At 39.9% G+C, this 27,584-nt stretch overlaps 2 protein-coding genes across 4 annotated transcripts; one reads left to right on the top strand and one right to left on the bottom strand.

Moving 5' to 3' along the window:
- Positions 1-2,205: 2,205 nt before the first annotated feature.
- Positions 2,206-9,875, top strand: CAP1 (cyclase associated actin cytoskeleton regulatory protein 1). Of its 3 annotated transcripts, none has more exons than XM_075195264.1 (13): positions 2,206-2,262; positions 3,202-3,308; positions 3,411-3,511; positions 4,399-4,476; positions 4,713-4,856; positions 5,262-5,347; positions 5,891-5,996; positions 6,100-6,283; positions 6,789-6,973; positions 7,505-7,628; positions 7,752-7,834; positions 8,666-8,809; positions 9,078-9,875. In XM_075195264.1, exons 2-13 carry the CDS (start codon positions 3,212-3,214, stop codon positions 9,159-9,161), a joined length of 1,416 nt encoding a protein of 471 aa, XP_075051365.1. In that variant the 5' UTR covers positions 2,206-2,262; positions 3,202-3,211; the 3' UTR covers positions 9,162-9,875. The 3 variants fall into 3 exon arrangements, with proteins under 3 accessions (XP_075051365.1, XP_075051367.1, XP_075051368.1); XM_075195266.1 differs by lacking the exon at positions 2,206-2,262 and adding an exon at positions 2,270-2,292; XM_075195267.1 differs by lacking the exon at positions 2,206-2,262 and adding an exon at positions 2,300-2,322.
- A 696-nt stretch (positions 9,876-10,571) lies between these two features.
- PPT1 (palmitoyl-protein thioesterase 1) lies at positions 10,572-23,322 on the bottom strand. Its single transcript, XM_075195268.1, has 9 exons — positions 23,154-23,322; positions 22,950-23,059; positions 19,062-19,189; positions 18,609-18,679; positions 16,265-16,367; positions 15,912-16,002; positions 11,811-11,909; positions 11,658-11,729; positions 10,572-10,832 (listed from the first exon to the last, which is right to left on the bottom strand). The coding sequence occupies exons 1-9, from the start codon at positions 23,311-23,313 to the stop codon at positions 10,710-10,712; spliced, it is 957 nt and encodes a 318-aa protein (XP_075051369.1). The 5' UTR covers positions 23,314-23,322; the 3' UTR covers positions 10,572-10,709.
- Between the last annotated feature and the right edge of the window lie 4,262 nt (positions 23,323-27,584).

Below are 27,584 nucleotides of genomic sequence, written 5' to 3'. Positions count from 1 at the left end.
AGGCTCTTTGTTAAGGGGAACCTGAAGCAAAGGGGTGTCGATGATCGTGGTTGTCCACGGGAGGAATGTCATGGGGAGGTGGAGACAATGGACCACTTCTTGTTTCAGTGTCCTTTTAATATAGAGGTTTACAAGGGAGTGTCCCACGCCTTAGGCCTTCCGTGTCTTTCGGGGCTTAGTTACCCTGAGTGGGTGTATGGAGTGCTCAAAAGGTGTGGGGATTTTGATTTAAGCACTCGTTTTCACTTCCTTGTAGTGAGGTGGTGGATAGTATTCTGCACGAGGTTTGGAAAATAAGGGAAATGGAGAGGGGACGGATGGATGCTGCGAGCTGGTGTAGACTTTGGCGGGGGCTGAGACCTCCCTAAGCGGTAGATAACACCTGCAATCTCTCCATTCTTGGCTATCTATCCTGTTTTATCACTATTAGATTTTGTGGAAACACTTTTTTTTTTTTAGTAAGGTTTACATACATTTAAAGTTTGCTTTCATTACCTGACAGTAAAGGATGTGTGGGTGGTACTATAGATTGGTGGCGGGGTTGTGGTAATGAAAAGTATTGTGCAAGGGTTAGCATGTTTCTCTCGTGGAAGTTTTTGATTTGTTTTGTGTTTTTTGTCTTTTTTATATTTGTGAAGTGGTGTATTAGTTGTTTTGTGATGGGATTGTAGTAGAATTGGGTGTGTAAAGTTTTTGTTCATAGTGGTCCTTTTTACCCTTTAGATAATGTACTTAATCTATTTTATCTTGGACAAAGTGATATTGGATTTATTTTTGTTGCAATTTTTTAATAAAAACATCAACCCTTGAAAATCTGCAGCTACTTATTCAAAATGCTATCTGTGCCCACTTTGCCACCTGATTGCATGCCCAAAACAGCATTGGGCCAGGCAAAAGACAGATGTTTTATATGTAACTGACCACCCTGTGTCGATTCCCACTGTCAAATTGCTGGCCCAACGGCATTTAACCCTTGCAAATCTGCAGATACTTATTCAAAATGCTATCTGTGCCCACTTTGCCACCTGATTGCATACCCAAAACAGCGTTGGGCCAGGCAAAAGGCAGATGTTTTATATGTAACTGACCACCCTGTGTTGATTCCCACTGTCAAATTGCTGGCCCAACGGCATTTAACCCTTGCAAATCTGCAGATACTTATTCAAAATGATAAAATATGGTGACTTTGCCCACTTTGCCCCCTGATTTAATGCCCATAACCTTGTTGGGTGAGGCGATATACTAATACATTTTGTATAAGGGACCCCCCTGTAGTGTTAATTTGATGTGAAATCAGTGATCCAAATTGATTTAATCCTTTAAAAATAAGCTTTTCTGAACAAGAAGCTGGAGCATGAATTAGAAACGAATAAGAAGCTGGCCGAATAAGAAGCTAACTTCAGCCTCGTTTTTAAAAGATTCATTTTAAAATCTTGAGACTGTTCCTGAAATCACTGACACTTAAAAACCATTAAAGAACTAAGATTTTACTTACAAATGAAAAACAATTGGTTATTACTTTAAAGTTAATTGTTACTTGCTTACTGCACTATTTTCCATTGCTCCATGTGACATAATTCTGTATGTTCTACAGATAAACATGACATGAATAAAACAAACTGCACTCCATCTATATAGACACCTGCAAGTGATCAGCTGCCTGTGTCAGGCGCATTTCCTATGAACCAGCCCCGCCGCACACACCCCTGTAAACTGACGGCTCTGTGACCATCTTTGGTAACAGACTGAAAGGCACTAGCTATGATATGTCATCCTGCTGCCAACGTCACGGCTTGATCTTCGGGTTCCCCATGACAACGCAGTCCACGTCCAGTTGTTCTAAGGCGGACCCATCCGCCATATTTAATGTGGTCAACATAGACATTATTTCTGAGAGTTGGGCTAGGGGTTCCTCCTTGTCCAAATTATGTGTTGTGAGTAAGATTATCTGTCCGGAATATGACCAATCATTTACATAACCAATAAATAGTAACTGTTTCTCGTAGTATTTATCAGAATGACACAGTGGGAAAGACGGTGAGTGACATGTTCAGTATTAGCCCTATCACAGGGCCACGGCCAATAGCTAATGCATTCTAACAGTTTTAAAATCATAGGAGCAGCATTGTGAATTTCCGTGGCACGCCCGTCTAAAGCCCCACCCTCTGGCTATTTCGCGGAAGTGATTTCCCGCGGCGCATGCTGGGAGGTGACTGCCGGAAGTGGGGCAGAGAGATAGTAGCAGCAGCAGCAGTAGCGGAGGTGAGCAGGGTGGGGCAGGTGTGGTAACCGGTAAGGGAGCGGGCTCGGAGTGCACAGCGTGTACGTAGGGGACATGGCAAGTGTATGGCTTCATGTGGTGCAAATGCACGACTGTGACTTGAATGTAATGAGGCTGGTGTCACCTGTCCATGTCACCTGTATGTCTTATGAGTTTAACTCCTCACCCAGGGGCTGGCTTGGGTAACCGGCGGTGAAGAATCCCACCCCCTCTCTCCCCCGGGCTGGTTGCATAGTAGACCTTTGTCAGTTCACTTGGCTACCTGCGGTTTTTTCCCTTTAAAATATTCCTTATAGGCTTCAGAGTCTCGCCCCACCTGGGCTAAAATTCATACCCCATAGATTCGCATTGCAAACTCGTTTTCTATTTATTTGGGTGGGGGACATGTGCAGAATTGTCACGTATTGTGCAGACTTTATGATATTGGGGGACAGGAAGCATATTGCATATAGATGGCATAAATGCAGTGTAACAGTGCATACTGCTTAGGTGTCCTGTTGCAGTTGTATGATCATATGACTTACAATTGGCTAAATCCCTGATTGTATTTTATTTTGAGGGTTATAAGAATTAAGTGATTCTTGCAGTCATGGAATGTGTCTGTATCTGCTCAGACATGTTTAGTTCCTGTTGATGTAAGGCTGCCTGCAATACTTCAGTCTTGAGGGAGACAACTCTTCCTCATTCTTGTGGTGGCTGTTAGGAGGCCACACTTCTATTTGTGTAATATAAATATATATTATTATACTAAAGAAACTATAATCATTGTCCTTATGAAAACGAGCGGGTTTTTTTTGGTTTTGGTTTTTTAATTTACCAATGTATTTAATGAATGTGTTACATTTTTATTTACAATTGATTGTTATGGATTCACTAGTGTCCTAGCTTTTCACTATCCATTTCTCTATTGTTTCTCAAAGTTGTAAAATTATGGCTGACCTCCAGAGTCTAGTTGATCGCCTGGAGAAAGCTGTTGGAAAGCTGGAGGGTTTTGCAGGAGGCTCAGGGGCTGGTGCATGCTCTGAAGGTGAGAAGAATCTTTTAACTTTTCAGGCATAGTGTGCATCTGTAGGTAACTGCATAAATTGCATCTGTTTAATGAAATAATTTTTTAAATTTGTTTTTATAGGCACAGCACAGTTTGTGCAGACCTATGACTCGCTCATCGGCGGACCTGTAGGAGAATTTCTGAAAAGTAGTAAAGCAATTGGTGGAGATCTTGAGAAGCAGGTGAGTAACAGGTTGTCAGCTGTCACTTTAATTTCTTGATATGCAAACTGTAATGGCATATATTTGACTAAATTACATGGTTTCATACATCAGAGCGGACCATCAACATTTTTGTGATCTATTTGACACATTTGTGTATCAAAAGGAAATGTATAGCAGTTGCATTGCAGATAACAAACTAAGGGCTTCATGTCTCTGCTCTATTTTGTTCTCAAAACATTGAATGGCATTCAAGTGCAAGCTGCACTTTTATTGGGGATCATTGAAGCATACAGAGACTGACCCCAAATTTCTAATAACAGACCATGGATGGCAGTAAATGCATGTTGTATACATGGTTAATGATCTTGCGTGTGTATTCTAACCCTGTTCTTCATAGGAATCTGATCCCTATTGAAAATGCAGTTTTAGCTCCATTTATGCATAGTAAAAAATAATAGCTCAGGCTCATTCAGCTTTTTGAAGTTGAGTAATCTGAAAAATAACCAGTAGGTAAAAATGGCTTCCGATCGGTACACAAGCTGATTCAAACCACCCACAATTCTGCCCATTAGTCCTCTGCATTGCTTTCAGATGAATATGAAAGCTGGGCTCTCACTAGCGTATTACCCATTACACGCAGAAACCTCTGGAAGGGGGAGCCATCCAATGTGGAATACCAGATGTGGAGATGAAGTAGTTACTTTGAGAAAAAAATAATTAGCTAGGAAAATAAAGTACAGAAGCTACCTCTTATTTTCTGTCAAGGTATTGGATCTATTCCAATAAGTTCAAACTGTATGTTCGCTTGTAGGATAAGCTGGGAGGTGGTTTTTGTGGAGATATGTTCAAACTAGAAAAATACTTTTCTTGGCTGTGGATTAACACTTCTGTGTTTTTTTTCCCAGGCTGAGCTGCTGCTTGTTGGCATAAACTTGCAGCGTGACATTTTGGTTAAAGCATCACAGTTTCAGCAGCCAGGAGAGGTGGGTTAATTTGACGTATTGTTACCTTGTCACACACACACACACACACACACACACACACACACACACACACACACACACACACACACTATTCCTTCCAAAACCTGTGTTCTCCACTCTTGCAAATATTGTCCTTACTTTCCATTCACTACCTGTCTTGTGATATACAATTTGTGTCAATGTAAGGGGCAAGTATTAAAACAGGAAAATTTGAATCTGTTTTATGCTCCATACAGAAAGAGCTCACTGCTCTCCTTGCACCTCTGTCTGGCCAAATTCAGACTGTCCAACAATTTAGAGAGCAGAATCGAGGAAGCAAACTGTTCAATCATCTTTCAGCACTAAGCGAGAGTGTTCCTGCCCTTGGATGGGTAGCAGTGGTAAGTTATGTTGGTGGTTCTTTGTTTTATTCTGAGATTGTGCACTGATCGAGTATTTTGTAGTTGGGGTAAGTTCAGAGCTGCCAACAGTTAATTGTAGAGAGGAAAAATGTGTGTATGTGACATTAGTGATGGTATTGTACTACTTCAAGCATTAAAATCAGGGATTGCAAATTCCATCTATTGCAATACATGTTAAGCTGACCAACTAACGCCAAAGTCTTCCCATTGTGGAAAGTCTTACACTAAATATAAGCCTGAATTCAATCAGAAAAAACATACCTATTTTAGTGTGTCATACAAATAATTAAGGATGACTGGTAGCTGAATGAGATTGTGCTGTTCTGAGCATGCAAATAGATGAGTTTATCACCATTAAACCTCTTTCATACATGGTTTTTGTAGGCACCCAAACCTGGTCCCTTTGTGAAGGACTTCACTGATGCAGCAATGTTTTATACCAACAGGGTGCTGAAGGAATATAAAGATGTGTAAGTTGTTAAAGGCAATGTTTACATCTAACAGATACAAAGGGTCACACTTGTTGATACTGCCCCCTGCTTATCATTTTTTCCTGCATTGTCTACCTGACACTGACATGATTGAAATACACAAACAAAAAGCTTTGTTAATCTTGCTACATTTTGTAGCAAGCTGTAGCTAAATGTCTCAAAATTTGCTATGACGTGGTGAATGTATTTATCAGATTAGGCTGAATGCAGATTGGCAGTTTGGATTCACCCATAGTATGTTTGTTTTTTGTTGGAGGGGGGGAGGTGGGTACTGCTTACCTTTTCCATGTGACACCCATGTACTATTATCGATTGTTATGAAGCCTGTGTGTATCAGCTGACCTCTCTTCTTGGGAGACTTTGATCCTTTTCTGTGTAACTATCCAGCACTGTACAAAACACCACCAGCAAATTGAAGCCATCTGTATGCAATTTACCTTTAAGTAAGACTACATATGGTGTCAGGCTGTTAGTGATTCCTATGGTGGGTACATCTGATGTCTATCATGTCTTTCATGGCAGAGATAAAAAACACGTAGACTGGGTCCGTGCATATCTGAACATCTGGACAGAGCTGCAGGCCTATATAAAGGAGCATCATACAACAGGCCTGAGTTGGAGAAAGACTGTAAGTTTACTGGTTACTATCCTTTACTTTGTCAAAGAACAGGGAGCTGAGCAGACCCTCTCATGGGTTATGTTTTGTAAAAAATTTTCTGTTTGACATTTAGGGTCCAAAGGCTGGAGGTTCCATTTCTGCACCATGTGCTCCTCCTGTCCCCAAGGCAGGACCACCCCCACCTCCTCCTGGTGGACCACCTCCACCGTCAGCTCCTGCATCTAATGCAGGTGATGACTCTGTGTCTCGTTCCCAGCTGTTTGCACAACTCAACCAGGGAGCGAATATCACCAAAGGTAAGACAAGCAGGGAATAATTGTTCAGGGTGAAGTAAGGCAACAACAAGGAAATGTTTAACAGAGTGCAGACATAGAATGATGGCTCCAGAAATAATTGTACGACATGGGTGTACATAAGTAGGAAAAGTCTCCAGTTGTCACTATTTATTTTTTTAGCCCTTTAAATAAACTTTCACTAATAAGTAAGCTGCACATGAATAACCCCCAGCAACTTAAATAGTATTTAATGTAAAATTAAAAGCCTTCACAGTGGTAAATTTGTAGGAAGGAGCAAATTAATCTTTCCTAATGCATAAAAAGCCTGCATGAAGTTTTTTTTTTTTTTATTGTTATTGCATTTGGTGCTACTTGAGAGTCGAAGGACAAAGTTTGCTCTGTATTTTATGATCAGCCTTATTGGTCATAAAGAATACTTGCATGCTTGCACACAGCTTGTTGAAATTGAGTGATATGAAATATAGCAGTCATAAATATTTGTTGTACTTTTTCAATTGTGATCTAGCACTGAAACATGTCTCTGATGATATGAAGACTCATAAAAATCCTGTTCTGAAAGCCCCAAGTGGTCCGATCCGAAGTGGACCTAAACCTTTCACTAGCCCAAAACCAACTAGTTCTTCTGCACCTAAACCCGCTCCCAAGAAGGAACCAGCAGTTCTAGAATTGGAGGGCAAGAAATGGAGAGTGGTAAGTGTGCACTGTCAGGGTTAATCAAGGGTAGTTTACTGGTAGTACACATAATAAATCCTAGCATTATTTGTGACTCTGTAGGGGCTATTGATGGAACTTAGCTGAGGGCCAAATAACAGTATGGCTCTCCAGCTTAGTCACGTGGGTGGGCAATTGCACAATATTGCAGCATGTGTGGCGAGATTTAGGGTGATGACATACAGAGATAGTCATCCAATCTGAAAGGCTTTAAGCGGCTATATAAAAATAGTTTTTCAGTGTTGGTGAAAAACAATAAATTACAAGGTTTTGCTTAACCGAATCATTTGGAAAAGTGATTGGCTTGTAAAACTTTGAAGTTTTATGTATGTTGCAATTTAGTTGAATATTGTTCAATTCCCCAAATCTAAATAGTGTTAACTGGTTGAGTGTCCATATAATATGTTCTGTATGTCCTATGACAAAACTGTTCGATCACTGACCAAATTGTTCACCCAGAAATAGAAATCTGTGTGTAAAGCAAGTTAAACACCTTATTTTCTGCAACAGGAGAACTATGAGAATGCATCCAGTCTGGAGATCAGTGACACTGAACTCAAGCAAGTGGTTTATATTTACAAGTGTGTGAACAGCACCTTGCAGATCAAGGGCAAGATCAATTCCATCACTGTAGGTGAGCAAGCAAAGGGTGTAAGCAAGATACTATTAACCAATATAACTTGGAGATCTACAAGTGGTATAATATTGCACAATAGTGCTGGTTATGACAAATCATATTGCGATCATATCTCTGCAGATAACTGCAAGAAACTTGGCTTGGTGTTTGAAGATGCTGTAGGCATTGTGGAAATCATTAATTCTCGTGATGTTAAAGTGCAGGTGGGTTACTTGATATTTTCTGCCTTGTCCACTCTGTTATGCTGACTATCTTCACCTATTCTCCTCTGCTGCTCTCTGACCAGACTGTTGACCAACCTTTTTTGCCAACCTTTTTTGCTTTATAAACTCTCCTATTCATTGATCACCCACCCCATCCTAAGTTAACTTCAACTCATGTTTCACCTGCCCCATCCACCCACTTCATCTGTTTGTTCCATGGCCTCTTGTATGTGGGCTCTCTTCCTCCTGTCCTCGTGGAAAGGTTTCTGTACATTCTGCTGTCTTCTGCTGTAACTACTATTGTCTCATTGATGTAGTTGTTCTCTTGCTTTTCTAAGTATTTGTATGATGTAACTGGTCTACTTGTTTTATGTGTTGCTGACTCTACAGTGCTGTGAAATCTCTGGCACCTTATAAAGATTATTTAAATGGCATGTAAACTGTAAATGTTATCACTTAAAGTGGGGCTAATTACAACAGATTGCCCTATTGGCTTTATGAAGATTGTCATGGAATGCCTTCATTTCTAAATAATTTTCTGTGTAAACTGCTGTTGAGTCTGTGAATGATGACATATTTCAAGTATTTAGTTTTAGTTCCACTCTACAGTAAACAATATCCGAGTTAAAAGAAGAGCTTAACTATTTTGCATTGATATGGGTGAAGTTGGGTTTTCCACATAGAGAATAGATCTGCATATAAAATGTCCATATTTTCCATAACTGTATAACTGCTCAAGTATGTTCCATTGCATGCTTTTAGTGTAAGGTGTTTCTACAACTTTATTTTTATGGAATTACAAACTATTTTACCATTCTCTCCTGATTTTAGGTGTTGGGTAAAGTGCCAACAATATCTATTAATAAGACTGATGGTTGCCATGTTTACTTAAGCAAGGACAGCATTAAGTGTGAGATCATCAGTGCCAAATCCTCAGAGATGAATATTTTGGTCCCAGGTAGCGGAGGAGAATTTGTAAGTATAGGAGGTTTTTTGTTTTGTGGGGTTTTTTTTACACTCTTCTTTGCTATTTTTTGTTTGAAATTTATTCCTTATTCTGTATAGTTAAAAACTAAATGAAACAAAATTAAAGTTTGTTTTAAAACATTTGTTTTTAAATTCTGACTCACTGAGAAATTACCCGTTCTGTTAATACTGTTTTTGTTTTCTACTTCCTATATGTTCCTCCTAATGGAGTAGCTGCTTGGGAATCTCTGAATTTGTAATATCTGTCTCATTGCAGAGTGAGTTTCCAGTGCCAGAGCAGTTCAAGACTGTTTGGAATGGCCAGAAGTTGGTGACCACTGTGACTGAGATTGCTGGGTAGATGCAATGATCTGCCTACGGTGACATGGGCTGGACACCATGTCCTCTACAGCCCTCTGTGTTCTCTCTGCTGCTTCTCTCTTGAGGATTGCTCTAGCTGTAGAGTAGAGACCTGATCCTCACAGCTCTATGCTGATACATGTCCGACTGTACCACACCTAATTAGTGCCAGAAGTTAACTGAGAGTTGCTTATGCTAATCTGTTTTCCCACCCTTCCTATGCCAATTGAAAAGGGGGAGCGCAGACTGTTTCCTAAACACAATCTGGGGTAGTGGCTGTATGATTAGTAAAATGTTAATTGGACCAAAGTATAACTGGGTAGTGAGCACTTTCTTTAATTCCATGCACACAGGGAATAGCACAGCTCTCATCCATTGAATATTGGCTTTTTCTTTTCAGCACTTCCAGGGTTTACTTTTTATATCTTCAGAAATATGCAATTGTTTTCCTAATCTCTAAATTACTCTTCCTGCCTTGTCACTCCTGTACTGATCCATAAACTAATAATGCCAATGTGTACCGAACATTTCTAATGTGTTGTCAGCAGGTTCTGTTCTAATAAGGGAACAGGAGCAGTCCCTGCATAGACTGTGGAAAGAGTTTACAAATCAAGCATTTTATTAAAAATTCAAAGTTAAGTAAAACAAACGGTGTCTAATTTTTGTAAAGTTATCACAATGTATCAATAAAATGCATAAGATATCATGATCTGTACCATGGAGGTTGGTTTACTCCTTTTATATGGTATATTACTGGTTTACTTGGAAGCTGTAGTTATAAAGGCTTGTACTCATGGCCTGTTGTAGAGATGACCCAAACTGCTGTGAAATAAGGCAGTGTGTTTCCTAGTCCCCACCCACACAGCTCACAACATTGAATTTGGTCACCCCAGTTCTCTTCATAGACTAAATGCAGAATGGCAAAATTAAATCCAAATGTGAGGCATTGCCATAACTCTGGAAAATTACTTGTTCCACCACAAAATTTTATTTGTTCAAAAGTTGGCTCTTTAGTAGGATGCATCGCCTTGTGCTCTATTCACTGGTTCTCAGAACAGTCTTTTAAATATGCAGAAAACTTGTCTATACTAACTGCATGCACCCAGATTTGTTCTGGTTTTCAATCATGCAGTGAGTATAGAGTCATAGTGCTCCATCTATCTATTGAGTTCCAGAGAACACTGCAAGCTAATGTACAGGTACCTGAGTACATAAAAGTGGATGGCCAAAAAGGGACATTTTGATTATATTTTCTCCTATTACAATTGGGTCTTAAAAGAGAAACCATATGGCCAATCTTCTTAGTAATTTTAACTCTAGCATTCTGGATACAAAGATTATATATATATATATATATATAATTAATCTCACAATAATAAAGTAGGGGTGTCACTAAGGGAAAGAGAACCTGTTTTACAGTAACTTCATTTATTAGAAGCAGTCCATTGTTGCAAGAGCAGTTGCCATTACTAGTGGCTAGTCATAGTACATATCAGTGCAATTTGCAGGAGTGCCTTTTTCCAAGAAACTAGCATCAGCAAGATTAACTTTAATGGAGGAAGGGGAGGATGTTATCATTGAACCACTGCTCTGAAAACTGCAGGTGATCACCATCTGCAGCCAAGAACACCAGCTTGCCAGACTTGTCCATTTCTCTCAAACCCAAGCGATCCTAAGGATGAGATGGAATACTATCTTCAATAAAGCACAAGCAGTTCCTTTATCCTTATTTAAATATTTACAAGAGGATGCCTTTTAGAGTTAGGAGTTCTTAATCGGAGACACAACTCAACCTTATATATTTAGTAAAAGTAAATGGCTCACACTTGAAAGCAGTAATCCCAAATAGCAAGTACTGTAAGGATGCATGACTAGTAATTTTTCATTTTTGTAGCAGTTTTACAAATTCTCCTTTAAGGGCAGACAAGTATGACTTCTAGTCATGGCAGTGGATTTTACAGTGCTCAGAAGCATTCAAAAGCCTCAGCATGATGTATTTGGCAATGCAACTGGTTGCTATAGTAGTAACATTACTGCAGAATTCTATATCAATAGCTTGAAGAAATAAAGGAAAAATAGTAATTACTAGAATTCTTATAGCTTGCTACAGTTATTGGTTAAAGATAAATCAATTTTTTTCATGAAATTGCTGCTTGAACTAACATGTTGTGATGCTGATTAAGACATTTTCTTGCCCTATATAAAATGTATAATGTCTGCCCACAATTTATCACCATGCTGCCTTATGTAAAGGGAAGTATGACAACTGCAGACTGAAGCCCATGATATCTGAAGATTCATGGGAAAGATTGGCAACAATAAAATGCTTAAAAAAAAAAAAGTTGTTTCAAATACACCTACACAAAGTTGCTGCTGCGACAAATGAGGGTTAAAACAAAGTGAGTAGGTCAAGGCTTCCTCTGTTAGTCAATGATGTAAAAACTAGTGCGAAACTGACAATTGTACCCACCCCCCTTTTTTTTTTTTGTTTAATTACCTCGGCATACAAAACACTTTCTTGCAATGTGACAGTCTCTTTGCTTTGTCCAGGTCTGTAGAAACCAAACCACTAAAGGAAGGAAATAGATGTGAAAATCCTAAATGTGTGCTTGAGAACAAACTTTGCTAAGAAAGTTGAAAATGTACTAACTTCTGAGTCAGCAGGATCCACCATGGAGTCTTTGAGAAATTTCACCATAACAAACTTATTCAGGGCTTGAAGATTGCGTTTATAAGTCTCATTTACACTCTAAAGCCAAGACAAAAGTAAAGTAGTTGAGGAAAGAGTAGCTGACAGAGTAAAACCAGATTTGGTTAAAGGATCACCAGCTTCCAAAAATGTTTGTTTAAAGGGAAATAACACTTTATAAGAAGATTTTGTACTCGAGTCAATTTCTCTGTAGCCATTTAAAGAACACTGCTCTATACTGGTTATAGATGATGCTGGAGTGAGAACTGTAACTTGTTTCACCTCTAGTTCTTTCCCCCCTCAATAATATTATTTATGAACAAAGCCCACAGAATAGGACTGAAATAACCAGTTAAGACACTCAACTTTATAACGGAGTCGTGGTAACAAAAAAATAGTCTGACCGCAATGTCCCCCAAATGGATTGAGAGAAACTGATTTTGTTAGAGTGCAAAAATCCTCTAGTCTCATTCATCCTATTAGTGGGACACTGCTTAACCATGGAAGCGTGCCAAAGCAGGCCCTAGGGGAGAGTATGTTCAGAAACAGGTGTGCGCAAATCTTTTTCAGCCAAAGCCAGCAATGAAACATTGCAATGTTACAAATGTAAAAAATAATTGAGCTGCTGCTCAGCAGCTTGACTGAAAGGTGCTCTACTCCATATGTCTTAAAGTCAAAATTGAAGGATGGGGGAAGAGCTAAAAGTAAAACACGTTTTAGTGCCTACTCCAGCACCCTTTGTCCCCCATGATTAAGCAGTGTCCAACAAATAGGATGAACAAAAAAAAATATTTATAAAAAGAACATACCCACCTCTAATACCCGATTCAGGACCAGGTTACATTAGTAAACCAACTCAGCAGAATTATGTAACAGAATGTGAGCCAACAGTAATGGCACTAGGAATTTCAGGTTATGATGCCAGCTTACTGACTGAAGTAGTTAATGATCATGGGGGAGGGGGGATTGCCGAACATAGTGCTCCATTGTGGCCTGCACTGCAGTTCCTCCAGATTAAGCAAGTCTTAAGGGAAGAACAAACACTAACCGGATGCAGGACATTGGCAAGAATTTATTGAAAGTGAAATCCATAACATCTTATATAGTTACTTTTTGTTTTCAAGATGCACCATCTATGTGTTGCTGCAATTTAAAACTTTAGGTTACATTTTAAACACTTTTCACACTGCATACTGAACACGCCTATGGTCCTACAAACATAATATGTTTCAAATTTGCTGTATGTATTGGCTAGTCGGTGTCTCAAGTCCCCAGTGTAGAAATGTTAAATAAGTAAACTCCACAAGAGGTGGTGCCATCTATTAAAGCTGCACTACCATGTAGTATAGGGATCATTCAAAAAGTAGTCGTTTTTAACCAGGATTCTGGCCTCCCCCACTACCACTTGAAAATTGTGAGAAACTCGATATTCACTCAGTGCAGTGGGTCAAAGGAAAATGCTGTCAATACTAAAATCCAGAGGCACTAAATAATGGTTGCAAATGTATCACTATCCACTGTAAAAAATAAAAAAAGGTTTACAAAACAAGAAAAACAAGGCAACTGGAAAGAAGTCATTGGAAAATTCCTATTTTCGCACCAAGAAAGGAAGGTCTTCTAGGTCCTCTTTGATAATTCTTTCCCAAAACAGGTTTCCAGGCTCTAATCACCCAGTCGCCACACCATTAAAGCCAGTTGCCAAATCCTTCTGAGAATGACTTACCCCAAAAGTCTTGGCCAGTCTGGTGCTACCACAGTATCTGGACTCCTTTTTTTTTATATTGTTGAGAATTTACAGCAGCATTGATACTGGGGGAAACTGATAAATCAGCTGAAAATCCCACGGGACCGTCTTGGAGACTACAAACAATGCCTGCGGGTCCCTGGTCTCGAGCAGTACAGCAACAGCTTGTGGGTCAACCGGGACATCATCATGTTGATGTGCCTCTGTCCAAAATCTACTGGAATATGTCTGGGTTGAGGGTTCACTCTCCTGGATGCAGGTTGTGTCAGAGTGAATTTATTTCCCCCCCAAGTGCAGTTGTCACTGAATTAGAGCATTTAGCACCGCCCCTTTGACACTGATCTACAGCTTAGCCTCGGCCAGGTAGCACAGACCCTAAAAAGGGCAATGAAGAATTACAGTCCCACAGGCTGGCATTTATCCTCACAATAGTTCATATCTATAAGGCAAAATGACAGCCCCTGTTGAGATTGTCAACCCTCAACAAGTAGAGGAGCGAGTAACGCATTCTCGGAGACAGAGAGAAATGTTGCGTGGACAGATGATAGTAAGATATATCCAATTTCAAGAGTGGGACAAGTCTTACAAAGCTTGAGAATCTCTTTTAACTCCTCTACATAGTACACAGTGTATCCAGTGAATGCTGGTATATTTTGCACCTCTGCACTATACATAGGATTGCATTTAAAAGCAAATTTAATTCACTCAATTTAACATACTACTGATTTATACAGCACTGATACAAATACACAGTCAGCCTACAAACCTTGGGACACTCACATATGACAATTGTATTAAAAAATTACTCTCCCTAATCTTGGACAATACAAGCTATTGAGGACTTAAACACCACATTATGGAGATTCAGTAACCCTCTATCAAAATCTTCTCAGCGAGGGATCATATAAACATTATTTCGACACATATAAATAGCCAAATCGCACTAACTGGGTATGCAGATGCAAGGCTGAACAACTCCAGTCACATTGATGCCCCCAGGCAAATGGATTTTTTTTTGTACAAATTTGCTTTAGTATATCAACTTGAGAAACCATGATTACCTTTAAGCACAACATACATGGTGTTGTTACAGTTGGTCAGTTTGAGAATTTAGGGCCAAATTGCATGATCATTGTACCCTATGTGGATATAACAGTCATAATTGCATCTCAATATGTCAGATAAATAGCTCAAAGATGACTCAGACGTGCGTGTATCATTCAACCCAGAAGTACAGATGCCATTAATAATCTTATTGCAGATTTGTAAGTCACCACAGTGCTCTGCAATGCCGTACAGTAGGGAAAACAGACATACAAGGTACACAAAGTAAACGCACGCAGACATGAAAACAAAGGGAATATAGGACCCTGCTCATTAGAGAGCTTACATTCTAAGTGGAAGAGGGCATAGCTGAAAAGAGGAGCAAATGTGGCTCAGAGTGGAGATTGGGACAGTTGTGAGGGTGCATTAGTGTGACTAATATCATTCAAAGTAATAAAATGTAAATGTCTGGAAACATCTAGACCACTTTAACATGACCAATTATTTGTGTGGTAAAATCTGATCACTGATCTGTTTTATTGGCAGTCAACTTGAATAGCTGGATCACAATTTTCTTGCAACCTATAAGCTTATTTATTTTTTAATTATATTGTTGTTTTGAAAGTAAAGAGAATTTTGAGCAATCACAACAAATAAAAAATAAAAACCAATCTCCAAGTGGACTGTTAGCGAAATTAAGTTTTTACAGATAAGAAATTGCCAACTCAGGAGAAGCTCCACCCACAATACTTTGTCCCACATATGCTGCCTGAACTTGAGTGTAAGTCGTTCGTATTACTGCCACACAGCGCTGGACCATGGCCCTATATGTGTGGAGATTGTATGTTCTCCCTGTGATTGCATGGTATCCTGGTTTCCTCCCACACAGCAGAAAAACATACTGAAAGGGTTAATTGGCTTACAATAAAAAATTACCCATGTGTTTTAGTGTGAGAGACTATAGTAGGGAATTTAGTCTAAGCTCCAATGAGGCAGGGACACAGATGGGAAGGATTCCATAAAATAGTAGGTGAGCACATCCAACATGGCTGCCTCACACGCTACAAAATATAAAGTGCTTTGTGACCTATAGTTGACACTCTTAAGAATCACCTTTTATTCCAGATTCAGTCCACATGCCTGGCCCAGGAAATAGTCAGCATTCCTACCAGGAATGACATTTGTTTATTAAAGTGCCACTCCTAATTCTTCTTTCAGTGCAGTCTCTGCATACAGGATACTTAAAGTGTTTGAAGATTGTTTTGTTCACTCACCCGCTCCTGGTTGAGGTCTGCCAGGAATATGCTGCAATTTCTGTATTGTTCCTCATTGAGTGGGTCATGCCAGTACTCTGCCTGCACCAAGCTAAAGAGGACACAGAAGACTTCAAGACAAGTGCATTTAGCATGACATATATTAGGTTGTCAAATAAAAAAAGGACAAATATTTACTTTGAAGTAAATTTCTATATATTTTTTTCTTCCGGCACAAGCTTTCATATCAAAATAGTAACTAGCTGTGGAATATTATCATTAGTTCTATTATTTTCTTCACTAATATTACAGGGCCCATTAAATTGCAATTTTGTTCACTTTACTACAGTATTCCACCCTCTGTTTGTACTTACTGTTCCTGCACAGCTTTGGTGTAAGCCCCAACATTCAATGTTTCTCTAATCCAGTCACAAATGTGTGAGCTTTCTCCAGGACACCGAGGCAAACCATATACACCTAAACATAAGATACAGCCACAAGGAAAAATGATAAGCTTCCTCGCAAGACTAGAACGGATTATAAAGTTTCACTCCGAAGATACAGAATCCTGAATATTTGTAATTTTCAACAGTAACAAATGCGGTCTAAGGGATCATTGATCAGTATAGCATGCAAAGAAAGTATGTGTGGTCCACACACATAAGGTCCATGTACAAAACAAAACCGTTCCATTTTTGGGGGTATATTTACTAAACTGCGGGTTTGAAAAAGTGGGGATGTTGCCTATAGCAACCAATCGGATTCTAGCTTTCATTTATTTAGTACTTTCTACAAAATGACAGCTAGAATCTGATTGGTTGCTATAGGCAACATCTCCACTTTTTCAAACCCGCTGTTTGTTAATACCAAGGGCTAGATTTACTAATCTGAGAGCGTGTAATATTGGGATCAAACATCCCAGTGATTACAACCATTTTTGATGCAAATTACCTGCATCACCTAATTTAAATGCACTGAATCAAGATGGATTCACTGAAATAGGTATTAAGTTACACAGCTATCAAAGCTTAATCTGTAGGGTACTTCATGGTTTCTTTTGATAATATAATATAGTTACCACCATTTTTTGGTGAAGGTCTTGTCCTACGTAGGCCAGAGAGAATCTAAACATATGAAATTAGGACATCCGCACCATGGGCCTGATGCAGGGCTGAACTTGTGCCAGTTTGAATAGTGTAAATTACATAAATTTGTACTGCGCATGCCCACAAGGAGCACACATATATGCGTCAGTGCACTTGCTAGCATCTAACACTTGCGCTTCCTTCTGACTGGAAAGGCGGAACGGGCAAATGTGGTCCAATGCAGACCCGCAGGTGTGTAGGTGTGTGTAGGTGTGTGTGTGTGTGTGTGTGTGTGTGTGTGTTGAAGGCTAGTGCAAAGATCCATGCTGATAATGATGATTATCGGCACAAACCTTTGAAATCAGCAAAACAAAAAAAAGTGTTAAATATTAAAAAAAAAAAACAGCCCCACTAAAAAATGTTGCCAGTACCAGCGCTAACAGCCTAGGCTGGTAGAAGCAAAATCAGGGAAACAAACAGTGCGAGCTCTCTGAAAAAGCCACTATCAGCACTAGACTATGACATGCTGGGCTTACTACACTATAACAGGAAAACCCACAGCATGGGGTCCCACATCATAATGTCAACCAGTCCCAACCGTTCAGCATGGTGGTCAATTGCTTCTAGGGATTTCCCTCCTCTAGAAGAAAACAGCCCTGTGCTAAAAGTAGTAGGGCTCCTCCCAAACACTCCCAGGGCAATGGGTGTGAGGCAATAAAGTATAACTGGTTAAATAAGCATTTTTTTGTATGCTGGTGCACTACAGGTCCTAGCAATTCCTGGCATGCCTTAACTGTTTGGGTATGCTGGAGTATGCAGAACTACAATCACCAGCATGGTCTGGTACAAACACACAAACAAACACCATGACAAAAGTTAAAACTCCCTCACACACACCCTCGTTTACCCTCTTTATTTCTTACCTAACTAGTTTGGGCTTTTTCCATATGAATTGCCAGTCCTACCAAACATCTGCAGCAACGATATGCTCAGCAAAACGATAGGCCTGCTGCTGTCAAAGCAGCTTCGCTTTGATTGGTGAAAGAATGGGAAAGCCTCTCCCACATGAGGACCAGCCACTGCTAACCAATACAGAGAGGCTTTTCCATGCTCTGACCAATCAGTGAGAAGCAGCTCTGTATTTATTAGAGTCTGACAGGCAGTGGGTGTGTCATTATCCTTGAGAGCAGGTCATCATTGCTCAGGATGATTGTTTGTTTTACCATATGGATTGCCAAGCTTCAAGAAGGAAGAAGATCCTCATGAAGGATTTAGGTAAGAAATAAAGTGGTGAGCAAGGGAGTTTTTATTTTTAATAAAGTACCTGTGTCACGATGTCTGTGTGTTTATTTAACAATATTTTACTACATTATATTACCATATTTTCAAAGATTTGTAATTGGCACTAAATAAGTCACATCTTACGGCTGTAGGCCAAAAAATCCCATGCAAATTAATTCTGTAAATTGTGAATCATAGTTTTGTAATTTACATGTTACAAAACATTTTTCTATAGATTTTGTGTATGCCATTTTAGGAGTAACTCAGCAGTTGGGTACCTGCAAAGGACTACTGACAAACTGTTATTTATTTTATATATATATATATATATATATGGGAGTGGACACACTACCTTGGTGTTGTCCTCCAATTGAGATGAGATTCTTCATGGGTGGGGAGGGACATTTCTGAGCAACAGCTCTCCTATAAGTAAACATGAAAGTGGTTTGGTCATCACAGGGCAATTTAGAAGTAACATATTATCTACAAAATTGGCTACATATGCTCACATCCTTTGTTTGCCCTTATTGCCTAACGAGTGGATTTGTGTCACATTAATCTATACACAGGATGGCTAAATTGCATAGATAAGTAGGGAGTCCCATCACACACATATAAAGATTACAGTCAATATGTAATTGTGCTTGTATCAATCTGTCTAGAAAAGACAATCAGATGTTTATTGCTTTAGCGAAATGCTGGTGGAAGCAAAGGCAGATGTTTTGGTTTGATGCACTTTAGCCTAAAAGAAACCACTAAAAAAAAAAAAAAAAAAAAGTTTTTTCCATCTTTAGATATTACTTACAAGAACTGCCCGCCCTGGGAGAAGCCCATGCTATTGTAGCCCTGCTGGAGATTGGGATCTTTCGCTAGCTGCTCACAAACAAGATCCACTTGCTTATTCACATTGAGGAAAAAGCTGTTCTCCATGTCCTGAGGAGAAACAAGAAAGCATGTTTTTTTGGAGTATACATAAACTTTTTGTAAAGTGATAATCAAACCTTTGTGGAACAAACCATTTAGTCCACAGCCAGATTGGTTATATAAATGCATTGTATATATAGTGCGCATTAAAAGAATTTTGATTTATGTATTTAATGTAAAATAAAAATAGATTTTTATTAATGATTATACTGCTAAAAGTTGTTCATAATTTATAATTTAGTGTGTGTGTGTGTGTGTGTCTGATCTTTACGGAACAGACACTTGGGCATATACTACAGTTTATTGTGTGTATCTACATACAGCAATTAACAGTTAGGCAGAGTGTACTTATACCCAGATTCAAACTGAAATGGTATCTCGAGATACATTTGGATTTGAATACGGTTGGTACTGCACACTAGTTCTGTGCCTTTTTTTTTATTTATTTTTTTAAAAACACTGTTTATGAGTACATCGCATACAAAAGATGGCAACAACAAAATGTGAACATCGCAGATATGGTTATATACAGACAGATAAAGGGCAAGTCATTTCATGTGTCAGGTAGAGTCTTTGATGGTTGCGCCCTAAGAGCGCATGTACAGAGAATTAGATCAGGTATCTGATGGTCACTAGCAGCGATGTATGTTTTATCACGTATCAGGGGGAGAGAGATAAGGGGAGGGATAGAAGGAAAGAGGGGGACAAGAGGGTTGGGATACAAAGAGGGGGAGTTAGACAGAAAGCAAGTTAAGGATAGAAAAGGCTAAAGAGTGAGGATTCGTGCTTGGGATGAGGAGGTATAAGATTGCATTGTGTCAGTGGGTTATATTGGCCTCGAGTAAGTGCCCATCTAGTAGCAGAATGGTGGATGGTTATGGCAAGAGGCCCACAGGGTCCAAACTTTGTAAAAGGAGACGGAGGAGCCCATTAGTACGATACTGATTTGTTCCATCTGGTAAATGTGCTACATCCGGTTGCAAACCAAATGGAGGGTCGGTGGTGACAGGTTCTTCCAAGATGCGGCTAACTGGCAGGTCGCCGCACTTATGATGTGTCTGAACAATCTATGAGTGTGAGATGGAAGGTCAGGAACAGGTAGTAGGAGGCGCACATGCTTGGGGTCAGTGGGAATGTAGACACCTAGTACAGCGGAGGCAAAGGAGAAAACAGCGAACCAGAATGGTCATAACTTGGGGCAGCCCCACCATACATGCAGAAAACTGCCAGTGTGGTCAAAGTTCCTACAGCGGGCAGTGCTAACCTGTGGATAGATGCTGTGCAGCCTAGAGGGGGAAGTAGGACTACCTATGGAGTAGTTTACACACATTTTATTTAATGCGGACATTGATAGAGCAGTGCGCCATCCATTCAAACATGTCTGACCAGTCTTCCTGGTATAAGGACTCTCCAAGGTCTGTTGGAAATGGTCTTTTATGTCGGACATGAGTGGGAATAGTGCATTGTAGAGTGTGGATCTAAGGCCTTTCGAGGACAGACCGGAGAGTAAGAGATTTTCAAATACAGCGGTCAGTCTAGCTAGTATTCCCTGCTCCTTTCTAAAACACAAGTTGCGTCTGAAAATGAATAAGGCCCTCAGAACGTGCATACCAGGGAAGAGTAGTAATATTGTATTCAAGAAGTGAAACAAGGGATCAACAGAAAAGGAAATGACAGTAAGATTTTTGTTTCAACTTTCCTTTATATGGTGTCGGTTATGATCATTTCCCTGATGAAGCATTGAAGCAAAACGCGTTGGTCTGGATACTGGACCTCAGCCCACCACTTGTTCTTTACATAAGAACTTACTGAGGACCGTTTCCTTACACACCGCCGCATGCGCAGAACCGACCCAGCCGCGACTGTGGCACACACCGAGGATCCCAGCTGCAGCTATACGCAACAAGACAGCCTCCGGGAAGAGCACACCAGCCCTGGATAGGGTAAGTGAGTGTCCACAGCGTCCTGACCCACTGGCTGAACCTTTGGACTTATCTCCCTGCCACGATTTCAGTGGATGTTATCGGAAACCCGCAGCAAGTATCGGGACAGTAGCCACACTGCTCATATCAGCTTTTAGTCTTTGGACTATCAATACCGATATTTGGACCTACACTCTTGGACTATAACATACCATTGAGATCCGCTGGAATTGCCTTTATACTCTTTAGCACCCGTTTAACCCTGGACTCCATTTGGAGCTACATTTATTTGTTTTTACCATTGGGACATTGATATTTGGTGCCCAAGAGTGTTTATCCCTACCATTGGGACTTATACTGAACTTTTATTATGCAGTTATGTATGTGTGTGTGAAGGCTACTAGCCTAGCTCACTGTAACTTGCTTTACATTTTACTTATCCATGTACACCTTACTGCAATTGTATTCATGTAATCAGTGATACTTTGTGTCTACAAGGTTGCAACCTTTTCTGAAATTTGTTTCAACTATTTCAAACGTTTGATATATTGAGCAATAAAAGGCATTTACTTAGTAATAAGTTTATACACTGTGCGCCAAGGGGACATTGCTTTGTTCTATCATCATCACTATTTATTTATATAGAGCCACAAATTTCCACAGCACTGTACAGAAAATTGCCAATATTGGGTGTCAACTTAACATGGTCTCGAACCCTAAGCATTTTACTTATAAACATCATATTACTTACAAAAGAAAAGCCAAGCACTCATGACTGTGAGGGGAAATTAATGTGACATGCTCGGTTGAACACTCCAGTGGTAAGGACTTTGGCATAGTCAAAATTGGTCTTAAACAGAACTCCAGCCCAATAAATGTACAGCTTAAGGATATGCTAAGGCTATGAACGCATTGGAGAATTTTCCGACGATGTGTTAGCTACAACGATCGCACCTACGACTGAAGGTCTGTTCGGTCGGGAGATTCATGCCTACACACTAGACACGTTTTAAACGACTTTTGGAAGACCAACCTTCCAGCTAGCGACTTCTGACAGCCATATTGTCATCTTGCTTTAGTACTCACCGATATGACATATGGGGTCCCTGCAGTGATATTATAAAGAAATTTAAATAAAGGGCAGAACATTACTGGCAAAAACCTCCCACAAACTCATATTCCGGAAAAGGAAACAAAAACACATCTTTAGTATTTCACATCCATTTGTCTTTCTTCCAGACTGGACGGACAAAGGTATATAATTATGCAAGCAGAAATTTGCTATAGACACATATACACAGTTTTCCGTTAGAAGCACCTAGTTGCCATTTAACTGGCATGCAGATGCCACACCATGTGGGAGAGGTAAAGACATCAGAAGTTTACATACACATGCCCCGAAAGGAGTCGCAGTTTGAGGAATTGGTCCTGAATTCATACACACTACATGATTGTACCAAAATTATTAAACAATACAATCAACCAAGTGAAGTGGTGATCGGCACTTTGGAATGGCCGTCGTTAATCGTGTAAGTATACACACCAACGCAATCTCTGACCAAACGGTCATATGTCAGCTGATTGACAGAAAAACATCCAGTGTGTACCTAGCCTAACCTCACAATCAAATCCCTATGTGAATTATTTTCAGATCTAATAGACTCATGAAACTTTTAAAATTCATATATTAAGGTAACCAAACTCTGCATTATATGCGGCAATGTGTATTTTAGCTATGGAGATCTGCACAGCTGCTTATTTGTACTTATGTTTATAATAAACAGCTCAGTGACACCTACATCCTCTTACACATCACATCATAGAATTCCCCTAAACGCCTCACCCACCTCAAAGATGGTGTTTCCTATCTTCAGAGACAGCACATAGATTCCAGGGATTTGCTGCTCCACCATTTTCTTTATGCCCCCCATGCTGATCGGATTGCAGCAGGAATCACCTGCCATGGATTAAAACAAAAATCACTTGACCAGAGGGTTTGGATGGCATTTGAATGGTGAAGCTAGAGGGTTATATAATTATACATTCCTTACCCATCCCATGCCATATGACGAGCGGCACCGGCCCCCCTCCTCTCTGCGGAGGATTCCCGCACACTTCCAGCAGCCACAGCGCGGACACAACCAAACTGAGCCCCTTCATGTTCCACCGACCTGCTGACAAGTGCCACTTCCGTGCTCGGTCATATGACATTGTTATTCCCATGTGACAAGCGGCGCAGGAGCAGTCTACATATATGGGCAGCAATGTTGATTGAATACAGTATGTTGTATTGTCATCTAACTGTATCATTATGTACTGGTATACAGATATATGATGATGTACCTATAGTATATGTGTGACACGTGGTGCTGACTAGAACTAACAAAACTGCTCTTTGATGGAAAAGGTTTTCTTGGCATACAGCATAGTCAAGAACAAAATGAATGAGAACGAAGTATGAATCTGCACACCTAAAGGATAAGCTGTGTAACAACATAACAATATAATATTGGCACCTGTGATCGCTGTGAATATGATTATGGAGACCTGACAGCTTTTTGAATATTCAAATACCTCTGAATTAAGTAAGGGGCTTTTACCTCTGGGAGTTCGGGGTGAAGTGGTTTAAGTACTTATATTGATATTTCTATACAACAATATACACTTCGTTTTTTTCAATCCAAGTGGTGATTATATTATTTCAGGGTAGCTATGCTGTTTGCCGGTTCTAGGGGGTATATTTTTTGAACGGAGAAAAGCCACTTCTCTGATGAAAATGGCTATTTTCGCCAGAGATAGGGTATCTTCCTATTTATTAAAGGATACTATCGGCAGTAAAAGCATTTTATCATATTAAAATAATTATTGTATTTTATTTTTAATAATTTTTTAACAAAAGTTGAACAAGATGTTCAAGTTGGCTTCCAATTCCACTGTGCATGTGTGATCCAACACTGTCCACACTCTGCAAGTGGCCTGTTGAGAATTAAGAGTTACCACCCTTTTGGACTGGTGTTAGCTGCCTTACCAGTGACTGCATCTTGTTTATACCTGTGTGACCTGTGTTAAAATAAAGACACTCCGTTTCATTTACAATACTCTCCATCATCTTCCTACCGGGAATGCTGACACATGGTTTGTGACAGTTGAGTATATCCTCTATCTCTACCGGAGAACACAAGCTATGTTCAAATGTCAGTGAAAGCCTTCAACGTGGTTTAATTTGTAAATCCTCACCTGCAGTTTCCAGCATTTTATCTGTAAAAAGGAAAGATTGAGCTCTTAGACCATCCATTCATTAATTGTGACCTAAATGTAATTACTGTGAAAGATTGATATTCCCTTCTTTTAATCACAGAGTTGTTTGATCATGTTAAAGGTGCCTCCATTTATACCAAATTGGATCTTAAAGGTGCATACAACCTGATATGAGAAAGTGACAAGTGGATACCCATAATGGTCACTATGAGTACCTAGTGATGCCATTTGGTTCTGTAGTTCCCCTGTCATTTCCAAATCTTAGTTAATGAAATCTTACAGAATCTCACCTGGAGTTCTCACCTGTCTCCGGAACCAACAACTAAACTACAAATTGGAGTAGTGCATATTTGAACAGAACCACATTCCTTTTCTTGGTTACATCATATCGGACTCCAGATGGCTCCAGAGAAGGTTCAGGCCATCCTCAACTGGCCATGTCCTCTAGTGTAAAGGCAATTCATCGATTCCTTATTTTCGCAAACTGTTACTGTCAGTTCATCCTAATAACCCATATTACTGACCTCATGTGAAAAAATGCCAACACTAAGGAATGGTCCTCTGGGGCTTCAGAAGCTTTTGTATCCATGAAACCAGCTTTTATAATATTTTATGTCCTCAAATAGCCTGATTCTACACAGCCTTGGTGTCATAGTCCTCCAACGTTCCTCCACTGAAAAACGTCACCATTGTGTGTTACATTGTACAACGACCATAAAAATCTATTATACCTCCACACAGCTCAATGTTTGAACCGTTGTCAAGCCAGGTGGTCTCTATTCTTTTCTTTATTCTTTTCTCGATATGACCTCTGGAAACCCTTTCGGCGTGGCATCAGGAATCGTAAAGCAGATGCCCTGTCGAGGTCCGTAAAGGCTATAACTACATAACAATTTTACAAAGCAGCAGACTTTATTCTCCTCTCGAGTGTACCTTCAGCTCCTGTCCAGGTAGCACTGTATATCAAAGTTATTTTGCTTACATGGATCCCCCTGATTGTCTCTGACTATGGTGTTCAGTTTCTTTAGTTTTGAAGATTTTTGTGCAAAAAGTTAAATATCCAAGTGAATCTTTGTACAGCCTACTACCCTCAGTCAAAAGGACATAATGAAAGGGTAAACCAGGACTAAGACCTTTTCCCCACCAGGACGATTGGGTGGGTCATCTAACCTGGGCTGAGTTTGCACACAATGGTCTTGATTCATTACTGATCTTATCTTGTGCTTAAGTTGGGATGAGTATTTTAAGAAAAAACGGGGAGATAAGAAATTCACAATTCAAAAAGCGAAAAAGTTCGAAGACACGCCCACCTTAAGTCTCTTACGCAACTGAAAATAAGATGGAACAGATCTAAAGCAATTAGTTAATCTTAAGATCTGCGCCTAAAGAGCCGCTTCTTATTTAAAGATAAGAAAGTGTTCCGTAAAGGCAAATGTGGGAGGTGCAAGGGTTTGTTTAAATATGTAAAAACACAATCGGAGTGTATTATGCAGGACTATTGTAATCTAATTATTCGTTTTAACACTCACATGTTTTTATAACCTGGGACAAATGATTTTGAAGTGTTTTTAATGAGCTAAATCAACACACCGTCAAGGCCATCTCTTCCATTGGGCACGATGGGCAGGTGCCCGGGGGCCCTGCATGCAAGGGGGGCCCATCGGAATCCTAAAAAAAAAATAAAAAAATTATTATTATTATTTTTTTTTAAATACATACCTTGCGGTCACATCAGCGGTGATCCGGCTCCCTCCCTGGTCCCCTCTTCCGTGCTGTGCTCGCAGTGAATGCAACCACAGCACGGAAGAGGGCAGAAGAGACTCAGCGGCGCGGAAAAAAGAAGAGGATCGGACTTAAGGTAAGTTAAGGGGGCCCCTATATATATATATATATATATATATATTAATTTTTTTTAGGGGCCCGGTACACTGCATTGCCCGGGGGCCCATAAAGTTGTTAAGGTGGCCCTGCACACTGTCTTATATTCACCTACATGAGAGGTTGTGTAATGAGTTTGATTTGAACTAAGAATGTGGGGCCTAATTCATCAAGGTACGCAAACGCATACGCATCTGCTAATTTATTCTGCGCATGCGCGAAACGAGACTTTAGATGCGGAAAATGCCACTTGAGAGGTGCAAAACGACACTTGCGCTACGCAATCACGGCAGATACTACTCGCAAAGTCAACGCAATCTAAAAGTCCAACGCAAATAGATTTGAGATGGCTGCTGACCACTTGAGAACAAAGGGGTGGGAATGGGCGGAGAGTAGGCGCGGACTGGGCGGAGATGAGACACCATTTGAGTAAAGTAGGCGTTATGCATTTTCCCTTGAGAACAGTAGGCGTTCTCTCTTTCCAGTTGAGTGAAACTGACGTCACTCCTGTCTCAAATCTTTCACAAAAGTTAATAACGGCCAGGGTCATGTTTAAATCCAAAATACCTAGCGCAAACAACTGTTAAAAGCCTTTAGAAGCATACTCTGCGTATGAAAAATAAAAAACAAAATATGCTAAACAAACACACACATTGATATTTGGTTTTTTATAAAAAAATAAATAAAACATTGTTATATAGCGCACTATGCTGCTTGCTGGCTTTTATGGGCCTCTACACTGCAGTTTGGTATGCTAGGCAGATATATTTTCTATTATCACTCCCTATCCATTGTGACTTCCAAAATGGAGTGCACACTCCATTCCCCATTCATGACAGTTTCCGGAATGGAGTGCACACTCCATTCCCCATTCATGACAGTTTCCGGAATGGAGTGCACACTCCATTCCCCATTCATGACAGTTTCCAAAATGGAGTGCACACTCCATTCCCCATTCATGACAGTTTCCAAAATGGAGTGCACACTCCATTCCCCATTCATGACAGTTTCCAAAATGGAGTGCACACTCCATTCCCCATTCATGATGGCTGCTGGAATCGAGTGCACAGTGCATGGCTAATTTTATAAATTGTGTTAAAGTGTTGGCCAAACATTCGGCTTCATCATAGACTTGACCATTTTAATAATTATTAAAAAATAAAAACATGTGGCGTATCTTGTGCCATGTTACAAGCATTTGTGTTTTTTTATTTGTATTATACTTTACTGAGTATGCTTAATGGAGGCTCGTAAATCGCTTTGTACTTATTATTATTATTATTATTAATTTTTATTTATAGGGCGCCACTAGGTGTCCGTAGCGCCGTACAGGGACAAACGAGATT

This window comes from Mixophyes fleayi, chromosome 2, assembly GCF_038048845.1.
Source record: "Mixophyes fleayi isolate aMixFle1 chromosome 2, aMixFle1.hap1, whole genome shotgun sequence".
Lineage (NCBI taxonomy): Eukaryota > Metazoa > Chordata > Amphibia > Anura > Limnodynastidae > Mixophyes > Mixophyes fleayi.
The sequence above is the reverse complement of the archived record's forward strand: the minus strand, read 5'-3'. Positions and strand labels throughout refer to the sequence as shown.